Genomic DNA, 16,308 nt, shown 5'->3' with positions numbered 1-16,308 from the left:
GCAGGGCACTCTAGCATAGATGCATGTGACCAAGCTTCAAACAAGTCAGGCTTGTCTACCACTACCAGTGTAGCTGCAGAAAGCTGAGCTAAATCACTCTTATCATCCTAATTGATTCAGGACCTTTTGTCCTGTGTTATATTCATGCTGCATATTAGGTGGCTAAAAATGACACCAGAATGAGATATTCACAAAGTACATTATGCTATGTCAGTACATTATTTAATGTAATATGATGGAACTACAATACCCATAATGGCAAACAGCCTACCTAGCTGTTGACTCATTTTCTTTCTGCTCATTTGGGGTAGGAGGGGAAAATAGGATCGGACAGCTTATGGGTTGAGATGAAAACGAGGAGATGCTAACCAGTTACAGGGCAAAAGAAACTCAACTTGGGGAAAATGATTTTAATTTTTTTCCAATGAAAATCAATATTCAGGCAGTCAGATGTTAAGGGATACATTTAGTGAAGGTAGCTGAGTTTGCAAGCTGGAAGTGCAAACTGCAGATTGATCTATGGGTGTCCCAGGCAAGGGGCCACAATCTGCTGACTCTTTGCTGACTCTTTGAGTAACAGAGGGCCCGGGGACCTGTATGGTCCTTTGTTATGCAAAGAGTCCTGCACCTCCTGACCACTCAAGTGGTGCAGCAGCAGCAGCAGCCAACCCCCAGACTTTCCTGCCTTTTGATTGTAAGGGTATCTCTCCTCAGAGGCACCCAGTTTGAGCTGTTATTTTGTTATTAAGTTGTTGCACCAAAATTAAATTGTTTTAATGATCTGGAAGTCTGAGACTCTGTTAAGTGAAACCTGGGGTTGAGCTTCTGAGGAAACATCTGACTGTAAGTGTGGGGTGTGTAGCTGTGAAGGGGCTTTGAGTACCAGCTCAGGTGGTGCAAGAGTGACTGCCAGAATGGCTCCTGGATGGTCAGATAGAGAAGTTTCCTTAACATGAGAAACAAAGACAAGTATTAAATAACACTTTTCCTTCCCCTTTTCCAAGCTCAGTTTCACTGCTTCCTCCCAAATTCCTCATGCCCACTGCAGTGGGTGTGAGGGCATATGGTCATTACAGAGCAGTTCCTCTGCTGCTTCATCTCTCTCCCAGTTTTTCCTTCCTGGAATGTGGGCTTTCTTTGTAGGCTTCCCTCCTGCAGAAAAAAAAATATATCTGTTTGAGCATGTGTTCTCCGTTTACCACAGAAAATGTCCCATCTTTTCCAATGTGAGGTCCTCCAGAGGCTACAGGGTGGGGGGATGGCAACTTGGATACCGAGAGCATCTCTTTTTCCTCCTCCTCTGTCCATGGCATTCTCTCTGCTGTGTCTCACCCAGCTTTTTTTCCATAGGTGCTCTGCAGTGGGTCTGCTGGAATGGGCTGTGTTTGGCATGAAAAGCTCCCCTGAACTTTACCCAGAGGTCATCCTGGAGCCCTCCCACCCCCTGTTACAGTCCTTGTCACATACACCAAATACACCTGTGAAAGAGTCATCTATCATAAAATTAACAGATGTGAAATAAAGTCACATTTAAAATAAAGGTGGACGGAAGTTTATCAGTATTTGGCATGAGACTTACCTTAAATGAGAACTTTTAGTCCATTACTCAATCTTGAAGTACTTGTTTAGGCACTTCTATAGTCCTATTAGTCATTTAGTTTGAACATCTCCTAGTCTTTCAGTTTGTACAGCCTGTGCTGGTTTGAAAATAAACCACAGTGAGAGATGAACCCCATACAAATACCTTGAGAGCAGGTCAGTTACAATTTAATAAAAAATACTACTGTAAATGCAGTGATACAGAAAAACTGGCTTAAACTCACTAAGTCAGAGTACAATCTCGCACCCTGTTGGTCTTGGTAGTGGTTGCAGTCTGATTAAGCAGTGGTTGTAGTCCTGTTGAAGTGATTGCAGTCTTGTTGAAAGCTTTGGTCCTTTGAAAAGTCTGGTCTTCCTCTGGGTCTGTTGAGCAATGGTGGTGGTGCCCCAAGTCCCCAAAACCCCAGATGATAAACAGGTTCAGGTGCTACCTCCCTCGGTTTGGGGAGTTTCACAGCGGAATGGTGTAATACTCTTGAGTCATTGCAGTCATCCATTCTTGCTAGGGCCATTGAGTCCACAATGGCCCCTGAGCAGAGATGACCCCCTCAGGATGGGTGTAGTTACCATGCCTGAGTTAATTGTGAAGACCATTGTGCCTTGCAGGGTTTGCCTCTTCTCCCTTATCTAACATCCAGTCTGAAGGGTTGGGTGCACACTGGGCAGCTGTTAAAAACGACCCACTGTTAACACTTCATCAAGTGTTATGTAGATGGGAGTAGAATACATAGCTTGGTTACACCCCACATTGTAACCCAGGACACAGGCTCAAAACTGGTTCACAAAGTAGGTGAACAGGCACAACTACACATGTTTATGGGTAAGATCATGAAGGACTGTTAGTATCGATCAGTCTTTGCATTTCTGTAAGACTCTTGTAGAATTGGGTCATCTTTCTGTTCCAAAAATTTTTTTGATGGACTGTAAAGATGCGGTTGGTTTTGGTTGAACTGGGATTTTTCTCCAGCACATGGTTATAATGTTTGCTGCTTATTAGTAAATAGGATTGAAGGATGGCTTTTTGTACAGACAGGCTGATGAATACGATGCCTTCCTCTCACTCCTTATAGTCTGACATGCTAATATCAAAGGTAACTAATATTGAATTACTTCAGTTAAGCCAAGACCAAATTGCAAGAGTGACTTTGAATAGAAAGGAAGAATCATTTAATAGAGAATTCTATGTACATCACTGCTGCCTTAAATGGAAGAGGTTTTACCTGGACTATCTTTTATACTTTCAGAATTACAAAATAGAGGTGTGTGTAGACAGAACACTAGATGATGAAGACTAAGTGGCTGAGAACTAGAACTTGCTTTTTTTTTGCCTCATCATGTAGCACAAGCGACTACATGTGCTCTTGCCACCTTCATAAGAATTTACTACATTTAATGTAGCAGAAGCTAAGAGCGTTGAAAAGAATTTACCGACTTGTATATTTTACTGATTTTGTAAGTTTTGTGCTTTCTTCATTTGAAGCACAGACATGTAGGCTAGGGTCTAAGCAGTATATATAAGAGGGAAAGGGAACGTACGATTGTGATTACTGAGTTCAAGAAGATCTTGGCTTCGGTCCCAAGAGATTTTTAAAGTGAAGCAGAGGGGGCTCTTAGTCTATAAAATACTTGAGAGCAAACATAACTTAAGCATTCTAATTGCCTACCAAGTTAACTGTGCATATCTTGTTACTTTTCTGACCACAGGGAGTTTGACAGCTCTAGTGTATCAGCATTCCATCACTCCACTGGCATTGCCCTGCAAGCTCCTCATCCCAGACAGAGGTATGCTTGTTGAAGTACAGAAGAGATATTCCCAGCCAAGTTTTGCTTCAAAGTGTCAGTGTCTGAAGGCAGGTGAATGTGTCACAAGTTAAGATCGAAGCAAAAACTCAACGAGGAGGAAGCTGTGGGTTTGTCTTCAGTATTGGTGATGACCCTTATCCAAAGTGTGGTTGTGAGCATACTGGTACTGTGATATTCCAGTCATAAGCGTATATTCATTGTGGAAATCCATGCAGTAATTTACCATGTGGGAAGACAAATGTCCTTCTTAGACATGACATTATGCCAGTGTATGGTTAGATTTAACAACTCATTCAGGTCTGGTTAGCAAAAGGACAAGTAGATAAGAGTAGATGGTGCCCTGAGTGAGACACTGGCAGGAAGAGTGTAGCAACTTGCACAGGTTCAGATATTGTTCAAGTAAATGATCAAAAAGCCTATGTTGCTTCATGGGATTATGATTCTAATTTTGCTTATGCTGATTTCATAAACCTCTCTTAAGAAAAAACCAAAATGCTCATGCTTTTCCAGTAATTCAGTTGTCTTATGTTCTCCCACATAAAGTTAACCCTTTAAACTTTTGTCATAGATCATGTGTTAATATACAAAAATAGCATTTGATTTATGCAAATACACCAGTGAAACCATTTTAGCACAAAAATATGCTCTGGTACATGTGACAAGATCTCATGCATTTATATGGCAAAACAGTGTGGAGGTTGGCTTGTTCTCTTTATCCCCCTCACCTAAGATGGAAAAATTATTCTGTTCTTTCAGAGGTACAGGTCTGGAACATTTGCCTTGTCTTGAATAAACATAACCACAGTGAAATTTTATTTTGTTTTTATTTTTTAATCCAATTCGATTACGCATTTTAAGATGATTTTCTGTAGTTAATGACAGGATACAGTGCCTGGAGTGTTTAAAACATTTGGATAACTGTAACTAACCATGTGAATAGTGTCACAAACTGTATTATGGTATTATGGCTCTCTTCCTCATTTGATTATATTCAAAGACAGCATGCCTCATGCTAAATGCAGCAGTGAGATCTTTTTACATGCATTGATATACCTGAAATAACATGTTGGTGGACAGTTTTCTTACTACTTTTAACAATTTCTTCCCAATTTCCTCAATTGGGAGGAAATGTTCCACTGCTGTCTTAATAGTTCAGATGGTTTTTTTTCAACTTAAGAAGAAGGTTTTGTCGTCATCCTCTGGATCAAAACATAATTAATTGATTTCATCATGGTAACACAGAGTCTTTTTGTATAAATTACTGTAAATTATACAAATCAAATGATATCATTAAAATCACACTACTCAAGATATTTTTGGCTGTAGTGAGGGAGTACAGCTATAAGTATTGTCTTAATGTGTAATCATGTGAATCCCTACAGCATATTCCTGTGTTATGTCTTTTATTGTCAGGAAATAAAAGTTAAGCATCCTGCTTGCAGTGCTCAAGGCAAAAAAAAACCTGATGCAACATAGATGATTATAATTGCAGATAAAAGGTGGTTTCATGTTTCCGGCCAAGAGTTGTTCAGTAGATGAGATCACAATTATGTCTAACAGCTCATACGTGACTATGGACTTTGATTTGTTGATTTAAATCCATACAAGACATGGACAGTATTTTCTGTTTGCAGATCCCTTGGAGGAGATAGCAGAAACTTCTCCACAAACTGCTGCAAACTCCGCTGCGGAGCTTCTCAAACAGGGTGCAGGTCTGTTAAATTTTTATCCTTGTATTTGACTGTTACCAAAGTTTGTACCTTACAGGCTGGAAGAAGCTGAAGCTTAGATTGGATTAAAGGATATATAAAGATAGCAGTTAAATTTATTGTGCTGGGTAGAAGTGTAAAGGGCATTGTTAGGATATGTACCAAGTTTTTTCCGTTTTCTGCAACCAGCTCCTACATTCTGTGTTTCGTTTCCCATTATGTGTCTTGTGAGAATATTAGGTGTATGTAGGTTACTTCAAGCACAGCGATTTTTAAGCAGGACATTGCTTTCATAACTGATAAACTTTGAGAGGATGTTTTCAACCTGTGGTTGCAGAGGTTCACGAACTCTGTGTGAGGTCTGCAAAAGCCAACTAAGGAAAGTGTTCAGTTAGGGTTAAGTTCTCATCAGTTAACAATACCACTGTAAAATGCTTACTGTTGCATCAATCTGAAAAAAATATTAAAGAACAGTTCTCTCTACTTCACTTGGTGCTGCATTTTCTTAGGAAATGCCATGTGTCTTTTCCACTGGGTGCTTTTATGGATTCTTATGCATAGTGCAGCATCCATTCTGGCAAGTTAAGTTGTGTTACTGCAAGCTTATTTGGTGTGACAGAAGAACCATGACCAGAGTATGTTCAAATTGTGTGATGCTATGCACTGTTACCATCTGTATGGCTCTCAAACTAGGGTGTTTGCAAGAGCTGTGTAGAGGTGTGCTCTGCTTCTTATCTGCTTTGTTAGTGTGCATCTGATCCAGAGAACTAGTTAAACAGCTTGTCTGAAAAAGTGTGGTGACATTCTAACTCACCGTGTTGGATAATGCTCTAAGTACTCTCCTGCACAATCTTAAGTTGTCTTTAGAAATGCGACCAACTGTGTTACTCAGCTGTACAGTGGGCATGTTCGGGGGATCCTGCCCAGGTACTGCAGTGGTCGTTGGTTTTCAGGTTGCTCTGCATTCTCCCCAGAAGCCACCCAATTAGTGCCGTTAGAGCACAGGAATACACTACATTTGCCCCTTTCTTTTGAGTTTAGCCTACCACTGGATCCACAAGTGTGTTGTAGCAAAGCATGTGTTTCTAAGAATGCTGCCTCACGCAGCATTTAGAGCACTTCTGAAGGGGCAGTTGTCAAACTGGCCAGCTCTGCAAAGAGTGTTGCTCTTTGCTTGCGCAGCAATCTGCTTTGACTTCAAAATTTGAAGCACCATTTTGAGTGCTGTAATTGAGCAGGCATGCGTGGCTGAGGCAATGGCAAACCTTTGTGAGGCTGTGCTGTGAGTGAGCATGTATTAGCTCACTAGTTGGTGTTTGTTGCAGCCAACAGGGAAAAAAAACAGAGAATCAATTTTTGTAGCTTTACTTCCTATCAAAAGGAGCATATATTATCTTCCAAGAAATACTGGTTTCTCCTTGCTCAGACAGTGCTTTTCAAAGAAAAAGAAAGAATTATTCTTCAGCTGGGGCAGTAGTCAGATAAGTCTTTATGGGAGCTTTTGTATCATGGATCATTTAGGGTACTTAGTACATTTGGTTTTAGCCTGTTTTGATGTTTTTGTTGTTTTTAAACATGATTTGGAACCCAAATAGATAAATTAGCTATGAGAGGTTCTCAGAGTTGTTTTTTTTTTTTTTTGCCTTGATACATCAGGGGTCCCTTTCCAGTCACAGAAGCATTCAACTTGTGGAGTTCAACTCTGAAGTGCAGATTCAAAACATGTAAATTGAGTCCTTTCAAAGAAACTTTAAAGCAGATATACTTACTCCCTGCCCTTCTATATCCACACTTCTCTCACTCCACAAGCAAAAAACCAGTCTGTTTTCCTAGAATGATTATTTTTTATAGCTCCCTGAAAAACCTAATGAGCATTTCCAGGTTCTGAGTGCTGAAGCTGACTAGAAATCCTTTGCTTCTTAGACACTGACAATTGAAGACTGGAAACCATACAGATAAGAGGCTTTTCCCTAGAATACACCTTGCTTTATTAATCTGCCTGTTCAGCAACAAAATTTTCTACTCAAATAAATTGCAGTTCTTAATTCTCTTTACACTGATACAGTCAAGAAACTAAGCATTCTGAACAAAGGACATTCCCAGTCTAAAAGCAGCATTGTTAAGCTGTTGCTGGTGGCACAGATGTGCTTCAAAATGTCACCTGTGAAAGATAAAAGCAGCAACATTGCAGGGCAGCTGCATTGAATGAAAGATCTTCCTTTTGTTGCAGCTTGGAGCATGGTTCCTCCAGGATTACTGTTCTCACTACCTTGTCAGGCCATGCATGATGTTCTTTAATGACAAATCTTTCTGTATTTCTCATTACTGTTTCTCTCCTTTTTAAGCTGACATGTTTTCACTTTGCAACACTTTCATAAGTTTCCATTTATTATTTCCTGTGCTTTCCATTTATTATTTCCTGTCCTTTCCAGAAGCAAAGGACACTCTGTATTGGGTAACTTCTGTTACAACTATCACTTTGAGGGCAATCTAGATAAAATGCTTGGAAATTTAATTTAGAAACAAAACCTGAAAACAGTCTGTTGACAGCAATGCACTGTGTGGCAGAAGAGGAAGGGACTCTGATGTGTGTGGCTGTGAAAGAAGGGAAACTTCCTGTTCTGAGGAAGGACCCATTGGATAGTGAAGAGCTTTAGATCTGTAGTGACCATACACAGTAATGTGGGGAGAAGAAGAGAGCTTATGATTTGGAATGTTCATTACAGTTTTGGGTTGGCTACTCATCATCTTAAGTCCTCTCTGCATGAATTTAACTGATTGAAGCAAAAGTTTTTGAAATTTTCACTGCAATGCAAAAATAGATTTTTGAAATTTTACACTTGCAAATCAGATAAATGAAATCTCAGGATCCATTCTTTCACTGATGGACTCCAGAGCTTGAAGTTACTGGGCTGATCATTATGCTGGAGTCAGGCTTATGCAGTTTTTAACTGTATAATTACTTGGTTGTTTTGAAAGTGCCAGTGTCTATCTCTATAATTTTATGTAGATGGTCATAGGAGAAATCTTAAGACAGATTACAGAATAGCTAAATAAAAAGATAAACTGTTAGATTTAATTTAAAATCTTTGCTTTCATAGTAATGTTGGCAAGCCAAATGAAACTGCTAAACAAATGAAATGTAACCATGGTAATTTGTATGTGTCAGCTGACAGAGTTGTAAATTTTGTCCTGGATACCTACACAAGTGTTTTTACCAAACATAAAATCTCTTGATGCTAGTGTTTAGCTATAGATGTGCATAATCATTCTTGCTTTTTCTTAATTTGTTTGTAAATTTGACTGTATACCATAGTTCCATAGTAAGCATGTGAATAATTCTGTTAATACCATGTAATAGTCCATGTTTTAGATGCCACTGTACTATGTAGTAGTATAGAGTAGTACAGTACTACTGTATAATGCTATATAATATTAATACATACTTTCCTAATGCTCACTGCAGATTTGATACGAAACCATGTAAAAAAAGTAACTGTTTGATAACCTTAGAAACCCGTGAGTATCTATTTTATAGAGATATTTCAGAAGTTGCTAATATCTCTAGAAGAGGAATAGTACTTTTAGAAGTAAGTGCATACTGAAATAAAGAAAAGGCCTAAAAGTGTATGTCAGTAATTTTTATCAGTATGGAAATTGTTTTACTTGCTCTGAAATCAGTAAACATACATAATACTATTAATGAGAATTAAAGAGAAATGAGCTTTGACGTAACCCTTATTTCTTTCTGGTATGAAAACATTCTTGTCTTGCCAATCAAGTGAATGGTTTCCTTTGAATATAGTTTAAATATTTGAAACTGTAGAACGTGTGAATGTATGCTGCAAATGTGTATTTCCTTACTGGCTGATGTATTTTAACTTAAAAGCAAAATATCCTCATTCTTTCAGGAATGCCTTTGCTCAGTACTACCTACAGGTGTACTCTCTGGTGTTGCTTTGTATTTATTTAAATTTCAGGATATCTACGGGTAATAATAAATACATTCATTTGCTTTGATATAAAGGTATCAAAACCAAAGGGAGAGTAAAAGGCCTATGAATCTCAAAATCTTTCCCCTCTTTCATTACAGCTTGTAATGTTTGGTACCTGAATTCAGTAGAGATGGAGTCCCTCACAGGATACCAGGCAGTACAGAAAGCTTTGAGCCTGACACTGATGCAAGATCCGTCTCCTATCTCAACCGTTGTCCATTTCAAGGTGTCTGCTCAGGGAATCACACTGACAGATAATCAAAGAAAGTAAGCAAATAAGGATGGGAAGGGATTATCTGTCACTGTTCCTGTTGGCCACTGTTGATTTGATGTTCCTAGTTACATTTTGCAATCTCTGTCTCAGAGGATACCAGGATTATAGGAATGATGGTGACTATGTAAGATAGCTGTAGTACAGGAAAATATATTTTAAAGTTGTGGACTTTATTTCCACATGGTATATTTTACCTTTGGAAGGTCACTTTGATAGGACATTTTTTATTGTTATTTCTTAGGAAAGTAATGGCTTTGCTAGCATTTGATATTGAACTTGTTCTGTGAAGTAATTTATCTTCATGATTGATGTCTTTCACTAGTATCACTGAACAGAGCTGACTTAAGCAGATGATGTGTATCTCCAGGATCTGAAACAGTGTTTTGGATAGCCTGTAAAAAACTGTGATAAAAAGTTAATTTATGTTTACTTTGTGGTAGCCTAACTAGCACTTAGAACAAACTCTTTCAATTCTAAAAATTACAATAACAAAAGAAGGACAACAGGAATTCATTATAGGTTAAAAAAAAGAAGTGCCAGAGTTCTTCATTCCATTCGGTTTGCAATCATTTGTAGCACATCACAGAACCTTTACCTTAATGGTAATGCCTAGGAGTGTGAATATTTTGAAATGTAGTATGATCAAATTATTCGCAAGTTCCACAAAGTTGTCTGTCCCACTAAAATAGTATCTAAATGGCCAGCTTTTAGAAAAAATACATTTCATACTCCTAGCTCTTAGCTTGAGAGTCAGTTTTCCTTTAGTTCAAAAAACTTTATGTTAGTGATTTAAACATGTATTTATTGGGTTAGAGCAGTTCAGGTGGATTTCGAAGTCACTCAAAGATAGCAAAAAATATTGTCTGTATTAAATTAAGAGTAAACACAATTTATTTTTCAGATTAGTTTATTGTTTGGAATTCCAAGCATCTTTACTGTTGCTGAAATTCATTTTCTTTCTTCCTATACAGACTCTTTTTTCGGCGACATTATTCAGTCAACACTGTTATTTTCTGTGCTTTGGATCCACAGGACAGAAAGTAAGTATGACAAGCAGTATTTTTAATATGTTACTTGTATTGTTCTACCAAAAAAACCCAACAAACAAACTAAAACTAACATTTTTATTTCTCCATTCAATTTTTTTTTTACTGTTTTCTTAATGGACAAGGTGGATGAAAGATGGCCTTTCTGCAAAGTAAGTAGAGTCTCTTTTAACTGAATGTTTGGTGTCCTAAATTACTTTTGTCTGAGAGGCGGAAGGGAAAGCATCTGTTCAGAGACAAAAGTCTCTCATATCTCTGTAATTAGACATTGGTTACTTCATCTACACCTCTGCAAATTGGGGTCTAATTATGTGATGGGTGGGGGTGGGAAGTCTGGAGCCAGAGCTCATATGGTTTATTTAGATTGAGGGTCTGTGATTTGACTGTGGTTTCAGACATTCGAATGATACTTGCTCTCTCAGTTTTGTGTTACACCTGTCCAGCAAGACTTAACACAAGGTTCTCTCACTTAGACTCATAGCTTTAAAAAAAATCCCTCTTCTAGTACATAGATGAAAACACTCCTAGTAATATTAGCGTATGGCATAAATGCATGATTACCTGTGGATTGCAAAGTGTTATCTGTTGAAGGTAAACGTTGTTGTCACCCTTTAATCAAAAGAAATAATTTATACAGAGAGGCTCAGCACTTGTTTCTGGAAAGGAACAGAAATAGATGGCTTAAATCCTTTTTCCAGTACTCTGTCCATTAAGATGTGTGGCCTTCAAATTCCTCTCTTTGAGCAATCCCTGACACACCACACCACACCACACCACACCACACCACACCACACCCCACCACACCACACCACACCACACCACATGCCCCCCAAACTTGGTTAGAGGACAGCAGTATAGAATCCAATTAAATATATTTCCAGGGTTATCAGCATGTCTCTGATAGCAAACAGTACAGGATGCCATATGGACAAAATAGCAGGAAGGAGACAGTCTGCTTCCCTGATTCTCTCCTGAGCTGGCTGGTCACTCTGGACCGCTGTGTTTAGCAGCCACATGGAACCTTGTCCATCAGAACAGAGAAGTCTGATATGTGTGCTTGGTTTCTGCAGTATCTTTTCTGTTTTATGAAGTGAGGCAATGCCTGTCTGTCAGTTCTCTGACATACTTTGATTGCTGCCCTTGCAGAGTGTTTGGGTTCATTGCCCGGAAGCAAGGCAGTGCCACAGACAACGTATGCCACCTCTTTGCAGAGCATGATCCAGAACAACCTGCCAGTGCTATTGTAAACTTTGTATCAAAGGTCATGATTGGATCCCAGAAGAAGATCTGATGCCTTTCCATCCTTGATTCAGAACTCTTTGCTGGCTTCACTGAAGGAAATCACTGTGAGAAGGAGAAAAGCTATTCAGCAACAATGTCTGAATATTGTCATTCCCAATAAGAAAAGCAGAGGATGATCTGTATTGTGTTTGCAAGACCTCAGGCTTTTATTTCAAGATGCCTCACAAAGCATTATTTCTTTGTTTTTATATCAGAGGACAAAACAAAAGAAGCTGGGTGCCACCCTAAACCACGAAGCCCTTACCTGAATGAAGCATAAATTAAGAACTTTTCTCCTGATGAGTTTCTAATGTATCTTCATATGCTGTTTCTCATAGTTTATTGGAGCAGAAATACTTAGTAAATTGCACTACTTTTTTGTTCAGGAAGTGTTTTGTAAAACCTCCAAAAAGACACTTGCCATGATTGCATCAATGGTAGTTATAGGCCTTGCAAACATACTTTTAGGAGAGTGATCATCTGAGGAAAACTATTTGCTCTTCCCTATGTCTTTGTGATCAGTGATGAGAACTGAATGAAGAAAGGGGAAGATATATGTGAAGAGAATGTTTGTGTAAGTTGTTTTATGGTAAGAAAGGAGTGGCAGTGTGGAATATTCAGGAAGATTGCTCTGTATTTAGTGTTAAGAAGGCTGAGCTGTTTTAGTTTGAAAATTTTTCAGTAGAGCAGAAGTGGCAGAACAAAAAGAGGTGTGAAAATCTGTTCTATAATTAGGGGGGGGTTTGTAATTTTTTTAATACGGAGAACTAAGCAGGGGAGATTAAGCATTTTATAATTACAGGATAAAAATGAGAGGAAAGCAAAGAGAAAGATTGTATAATTTATGCATTTTTACCAGTGACAGATTATTTATAGTGGATCTCAGATCTTGGTATGTCAGAGAGACAATTCTTAAACTAGACCACTGTTGAGCTTTACCTTTAGCACTAATTTGTGTAAGTAAATGTGTGTGTAGCCTGGGCCTTGCAAGAGAAAATAGTCTGATATTTTGTCTTTTGTCTTACAGTGACAACACTCTTCCCATTTTCTGCCTCTGCAATACTGTTTTATTCCCCTACATAATATGTAATTATATTTACAGACTCTTCTACCCCATTATTTTGCTGGAGTTTTGAGGATTATTTTACCTTTTTTTTCATCTATAGGAACTATATTGATTTGTTATTCCTTGAGCTAGGGAATCTGAAAGTGGATGGAATTTATTTTGTTACTTTGTCCCATTTTTTGAGAGCATTTATGTCATGATTTCTACATTCAGCACACTTGTACATATCTCTTTATCTTTCTTAACACATTGATATATGAAATGCATAAGAAAGTGCTATTTAGCTTTATAGAAAATTGATGCAGTAGGTTACAGTGGAAGCCTGAAGTGGAAGGGAGAGTAAGCCACTGAGATCTCCTGTGTAGTTCCCATTCATTCAAAAAGAGCAGTACTAGAACCCTGTATGAGAACTGATGGTTATAATGCAACTTTATTGTGGCATGTGCTGAAAAATTTCATTGCTTCTGTTTCTTTCATGTGTAGCTGTCAACATTATGTTAATAACCTGAGGAATAAAATAACATTTTGTATTTTGTATGTTGATAGATGAGCCACTTTATCCACTTGTAGATTTTAATCCTTTTATCCACCAATTTGAGCTATATTTGCCCTGTATAAAATAAGGGTTTTTTTAAACAGCTCTCTGTATTTCCTGAAGGGTCGGGAACATGTTAAACCTTTTTCAGTGACCATAGCGGAAGTATTACCAAATTATTTGTGTAACTACCAATTTTGTGTAAATAACTTTATGTTTTTTAAGAGGAAAGTAGTGAGGAAGAGAGAGAGAGAGAGAGAAGAAATATTTGAAGTTTCCTGAATTTGGACCAGAAAGTGGTTTATTAGTAGCAGTAGGCATTGGATATCTGTAGAGGGGTGAAGCAATACAAAGTGCGGAATTCAATAGCTACCATTGAAGCAAAAAAGGCAAGTACCTCTGATTAGTAACATATAATTCCGTTCTTTTGGCACAGAGGTATAATACTTCAACAGTGTTTGTGTACCATCCAAAAAAAAGAATGCAGTTCTTACAAATAGGAGCTTTGCTCCTTTTTATAAAATATGAGAACAAGTTTTCTTTTAATATTCTTTTGGTGTACTAAGATTCCAGTTGCCTAATCTCATCACCCTGTTGGAGCCCACAGAAATTCTTCAGCTGACATTTCAAGTAGATTTAAGTCTCAATTAGATTTTAAGCTGATGTATCATAGGAATTGAAATGGGGAGGATTTTTTAAACTATATTTTTTTACTTATGTAGATAATAAATTTTAGTGTATCTTCTTAGACACTAAGTGTTGGCCTTTGGGCTGAAAACAAAATGTCTTTTTTTCCCGTGTATTGTCATTTCCATTCAGGAGCTTATTTTATATTCCTTGTGCTTTCTCAAGGTCTGCTGAATTCAAAAGCATGAGGGATTGCATGCTGACACTCCTGGTGGTATTTTCTGGGAGTTTAGCTCTACTTGCTAAGTGGGAAAAAAGAAGTTACCCTGTTTCTCAGGGAGATTTTCTATTTTGCATTCCCTTGGACGGTATATTGCCATGTGCATTTGCTTTTTAATGAATTTTAAAATGGACAAAGCAAGATAGTTCAGTATGTAATGTTATGTAGTCTGTGTAGAAAAATATTCATGGAACTTATATGTTCGTGGCAAATATAAGACTAATCTTTATATAGCACTTTCAAGATTTTTGGTAGATGTGTATATGCAATTTCATAACTAATAGCAGCAAGTTGACACATAAATTTAGCCAGACTCCTGTTAATGTGGTTCATAAATACACTATTATAATCATACAGTGTTAAACTGCAAAAATGCTAAAAGCCACGTTTTTTATTAACAGTTTCATGTATCCAACACTGTAATTAAATATTTAATATTTCTTTCTTGGTTTTTCCTACTAGTGAAAATTTTTTTTCTTGAAACTGTAAAGAAGCATCTAAAAGTCTTCAGTATATAAATGAATGTTCTATAAATTCTTTGTATAGTCATTTTCTCTGCTCTTCAGATACCACCTCTTTCAGATTATAATAAAATTACAAAAGTGAAATTCCACCACTCTGTCACAGGGCAGTCTATTCTGAATGAAAGTTACCTTCTGGCATTTTAAATCAGCTAATCAGAAAAACCTTCTTCGTGAGTGAAGAATAATTTGGGTGCTGGGGTTTAGTTGTAAGAAATGTTTGAGATTTCTTTCAAGGACTTCAGATGAGCCTGTTAGTGGTTCAAGTCAGTTGAAGCATATGATTTTCCTAGTTAATTTGTGGTTATAATGGTATAAAAGTATCTATTGCTTGCATTGCATATTTCAGTGTAAGAAGGAAGAATATGATACCATCCTCTGACTTAATGTAACCATTTAACTTTGCCTCCACTCTGCTTATGCTGGAAAACCTTCCAGAGGGGGCTGAGAAATTTAACCCCTGACTGAAACAGTGCATCGGCCAGACAGTGAAGATTGAGTTATATACATGCTTTATCAGGGTTATTTCTGAGACTGATAAACTCTGGTATGTCATGCTTATGCCCTTTCTGTGAGTGTCTTGGTTTGATAAGACAGGTGTCTGCTGAGGAAGACAGGAGCCTCCCCTGAAATGGAAAATGTAAACCCCCTCCCTCTGAATTATTCTAATTTTGAAATTAAGGGGCTCTCAGGCAAAGATATGGGAAAATGAATAACAGTTCTTTATTAGGGGAGAAAATGAAAAAAAAAATGCAGTAATACAAAACAACACTGACAGAGAATATGACCTAACACCCTGTTGGTCAGGATGTTGGTAGCAGTCCAATTAAAATGGTGGCTGCAGTCCTCCTGGAGTGACAGATGTGGTTCTGTTGAAGCAGTGATCTTGTAGAAAGGTGTCTTTTTTCCTCTGAAGGCCCAGTGGTGGTGTAGATGGGCCTGGTCTTCCTCTGGGAATCCAGTGGAAAAGAAAACTGCTGCTCTGGTCTAACAGGTGATAATAGAATACAGACCCCCGCCCACATTTTGCAACCCAGGACAGTGAGGCATACACTGGCAGGAATTTTTCATTTTGTGTGCTTGACTGTCATTCATCAGTACAAGTGATTGTGAGGTTTATGCATGGTTGTAAAGTGACATTTGTCTATTAAAAGTGTTGGTCTTTTATTAGAATGAATTATAATGTGGAACAGATGACAAGGATGCAATAGTAAAATGATCTTTTTGTGTCAAGAGTCCAGTCTCTCCTGTTAAACTTCTGTCCTTGAACCTGGATGCCATTGTATATGTGTGCTGCTGTTAGGTGTATTTTAAGGCTGTTCTGGAGTGTCTTTGCTCCAGTGGAAGAAAATCTGCTTTCAGGATTCATCCTAGATATTTTCCAAACTAGTTCATATGCAGTTGTTCTTATACCAGTGTTCCCTTAGTATGAAAACTGTCCTCTCCTTGAGATATTTATAGCAGGAGTTCTGCTCCCCCTTGTGTCCCTCAGTCTTCTTTTGGCAAGGCTAAACAAGTCAGCATTTGGCTTTTATGTGCTTTTGTGTTTGAAAGGCTGTTTTTTGTGCATTA

General features: G+C 38.0%; 1 protein-coding gene across 1 annotated transcript in view; it reads left to right on the top strand.

The window, feature by feature from the left end:
* TNS3 (tensin 3) overlaps positions 1-14,828 on the top strand; it is a 213,040-nt gene extending 198,212 nt beyond the window's left edge. The window contains exons 26-31 of the mRNA XM_036398155.2: positions 3,304-3,381; positions 5,037-5,114; positions 9,205-9,373; positions 10,352-10,420; positions 10,552-10,578; positions 11,573-14,828. Coding sequence (XP_036254048.1) covers positions 3,304-3,381; positions 5,037-5,114; positions 9,205-9,373; positions 10,352-10,420; positions 10,552-10,578; positions 11,573-11,717 — 566 coding nt within the window. The 3' untranslated portion in view covers positions 11,718-14,828. The remainder of the gene's footprint in view (positions 1-3,303; positions 3,382-5,036; positions 5,115-9,204; positions 9,374-10,351; positions 10,421-10,551; positions 10,579-11,572) is intronic.
* The last annotated feature ends 1,480 nt before the right edge of the window (positions 14,829-16,308 follow it).

The sequence above is a fragment of the Molothrus ater genome, chromosome 1 (assembly GCF_012460135.2).
Source record: "Molothrus ater isolate BHLD 08-10-18 breed brown headed cowbird chromosome 1, BPBGC_Mater_1.1, whole genome shotgun sequence".
Lineage (NCBI taxonomy): Eukaryota > Metazoa > Chordata > Aves > Passeriformes > Icteridae > Molothrus > Molothrus ater.
This window is presented reverse-complemented; position numbering and strand designations above follow the sequence as displayed.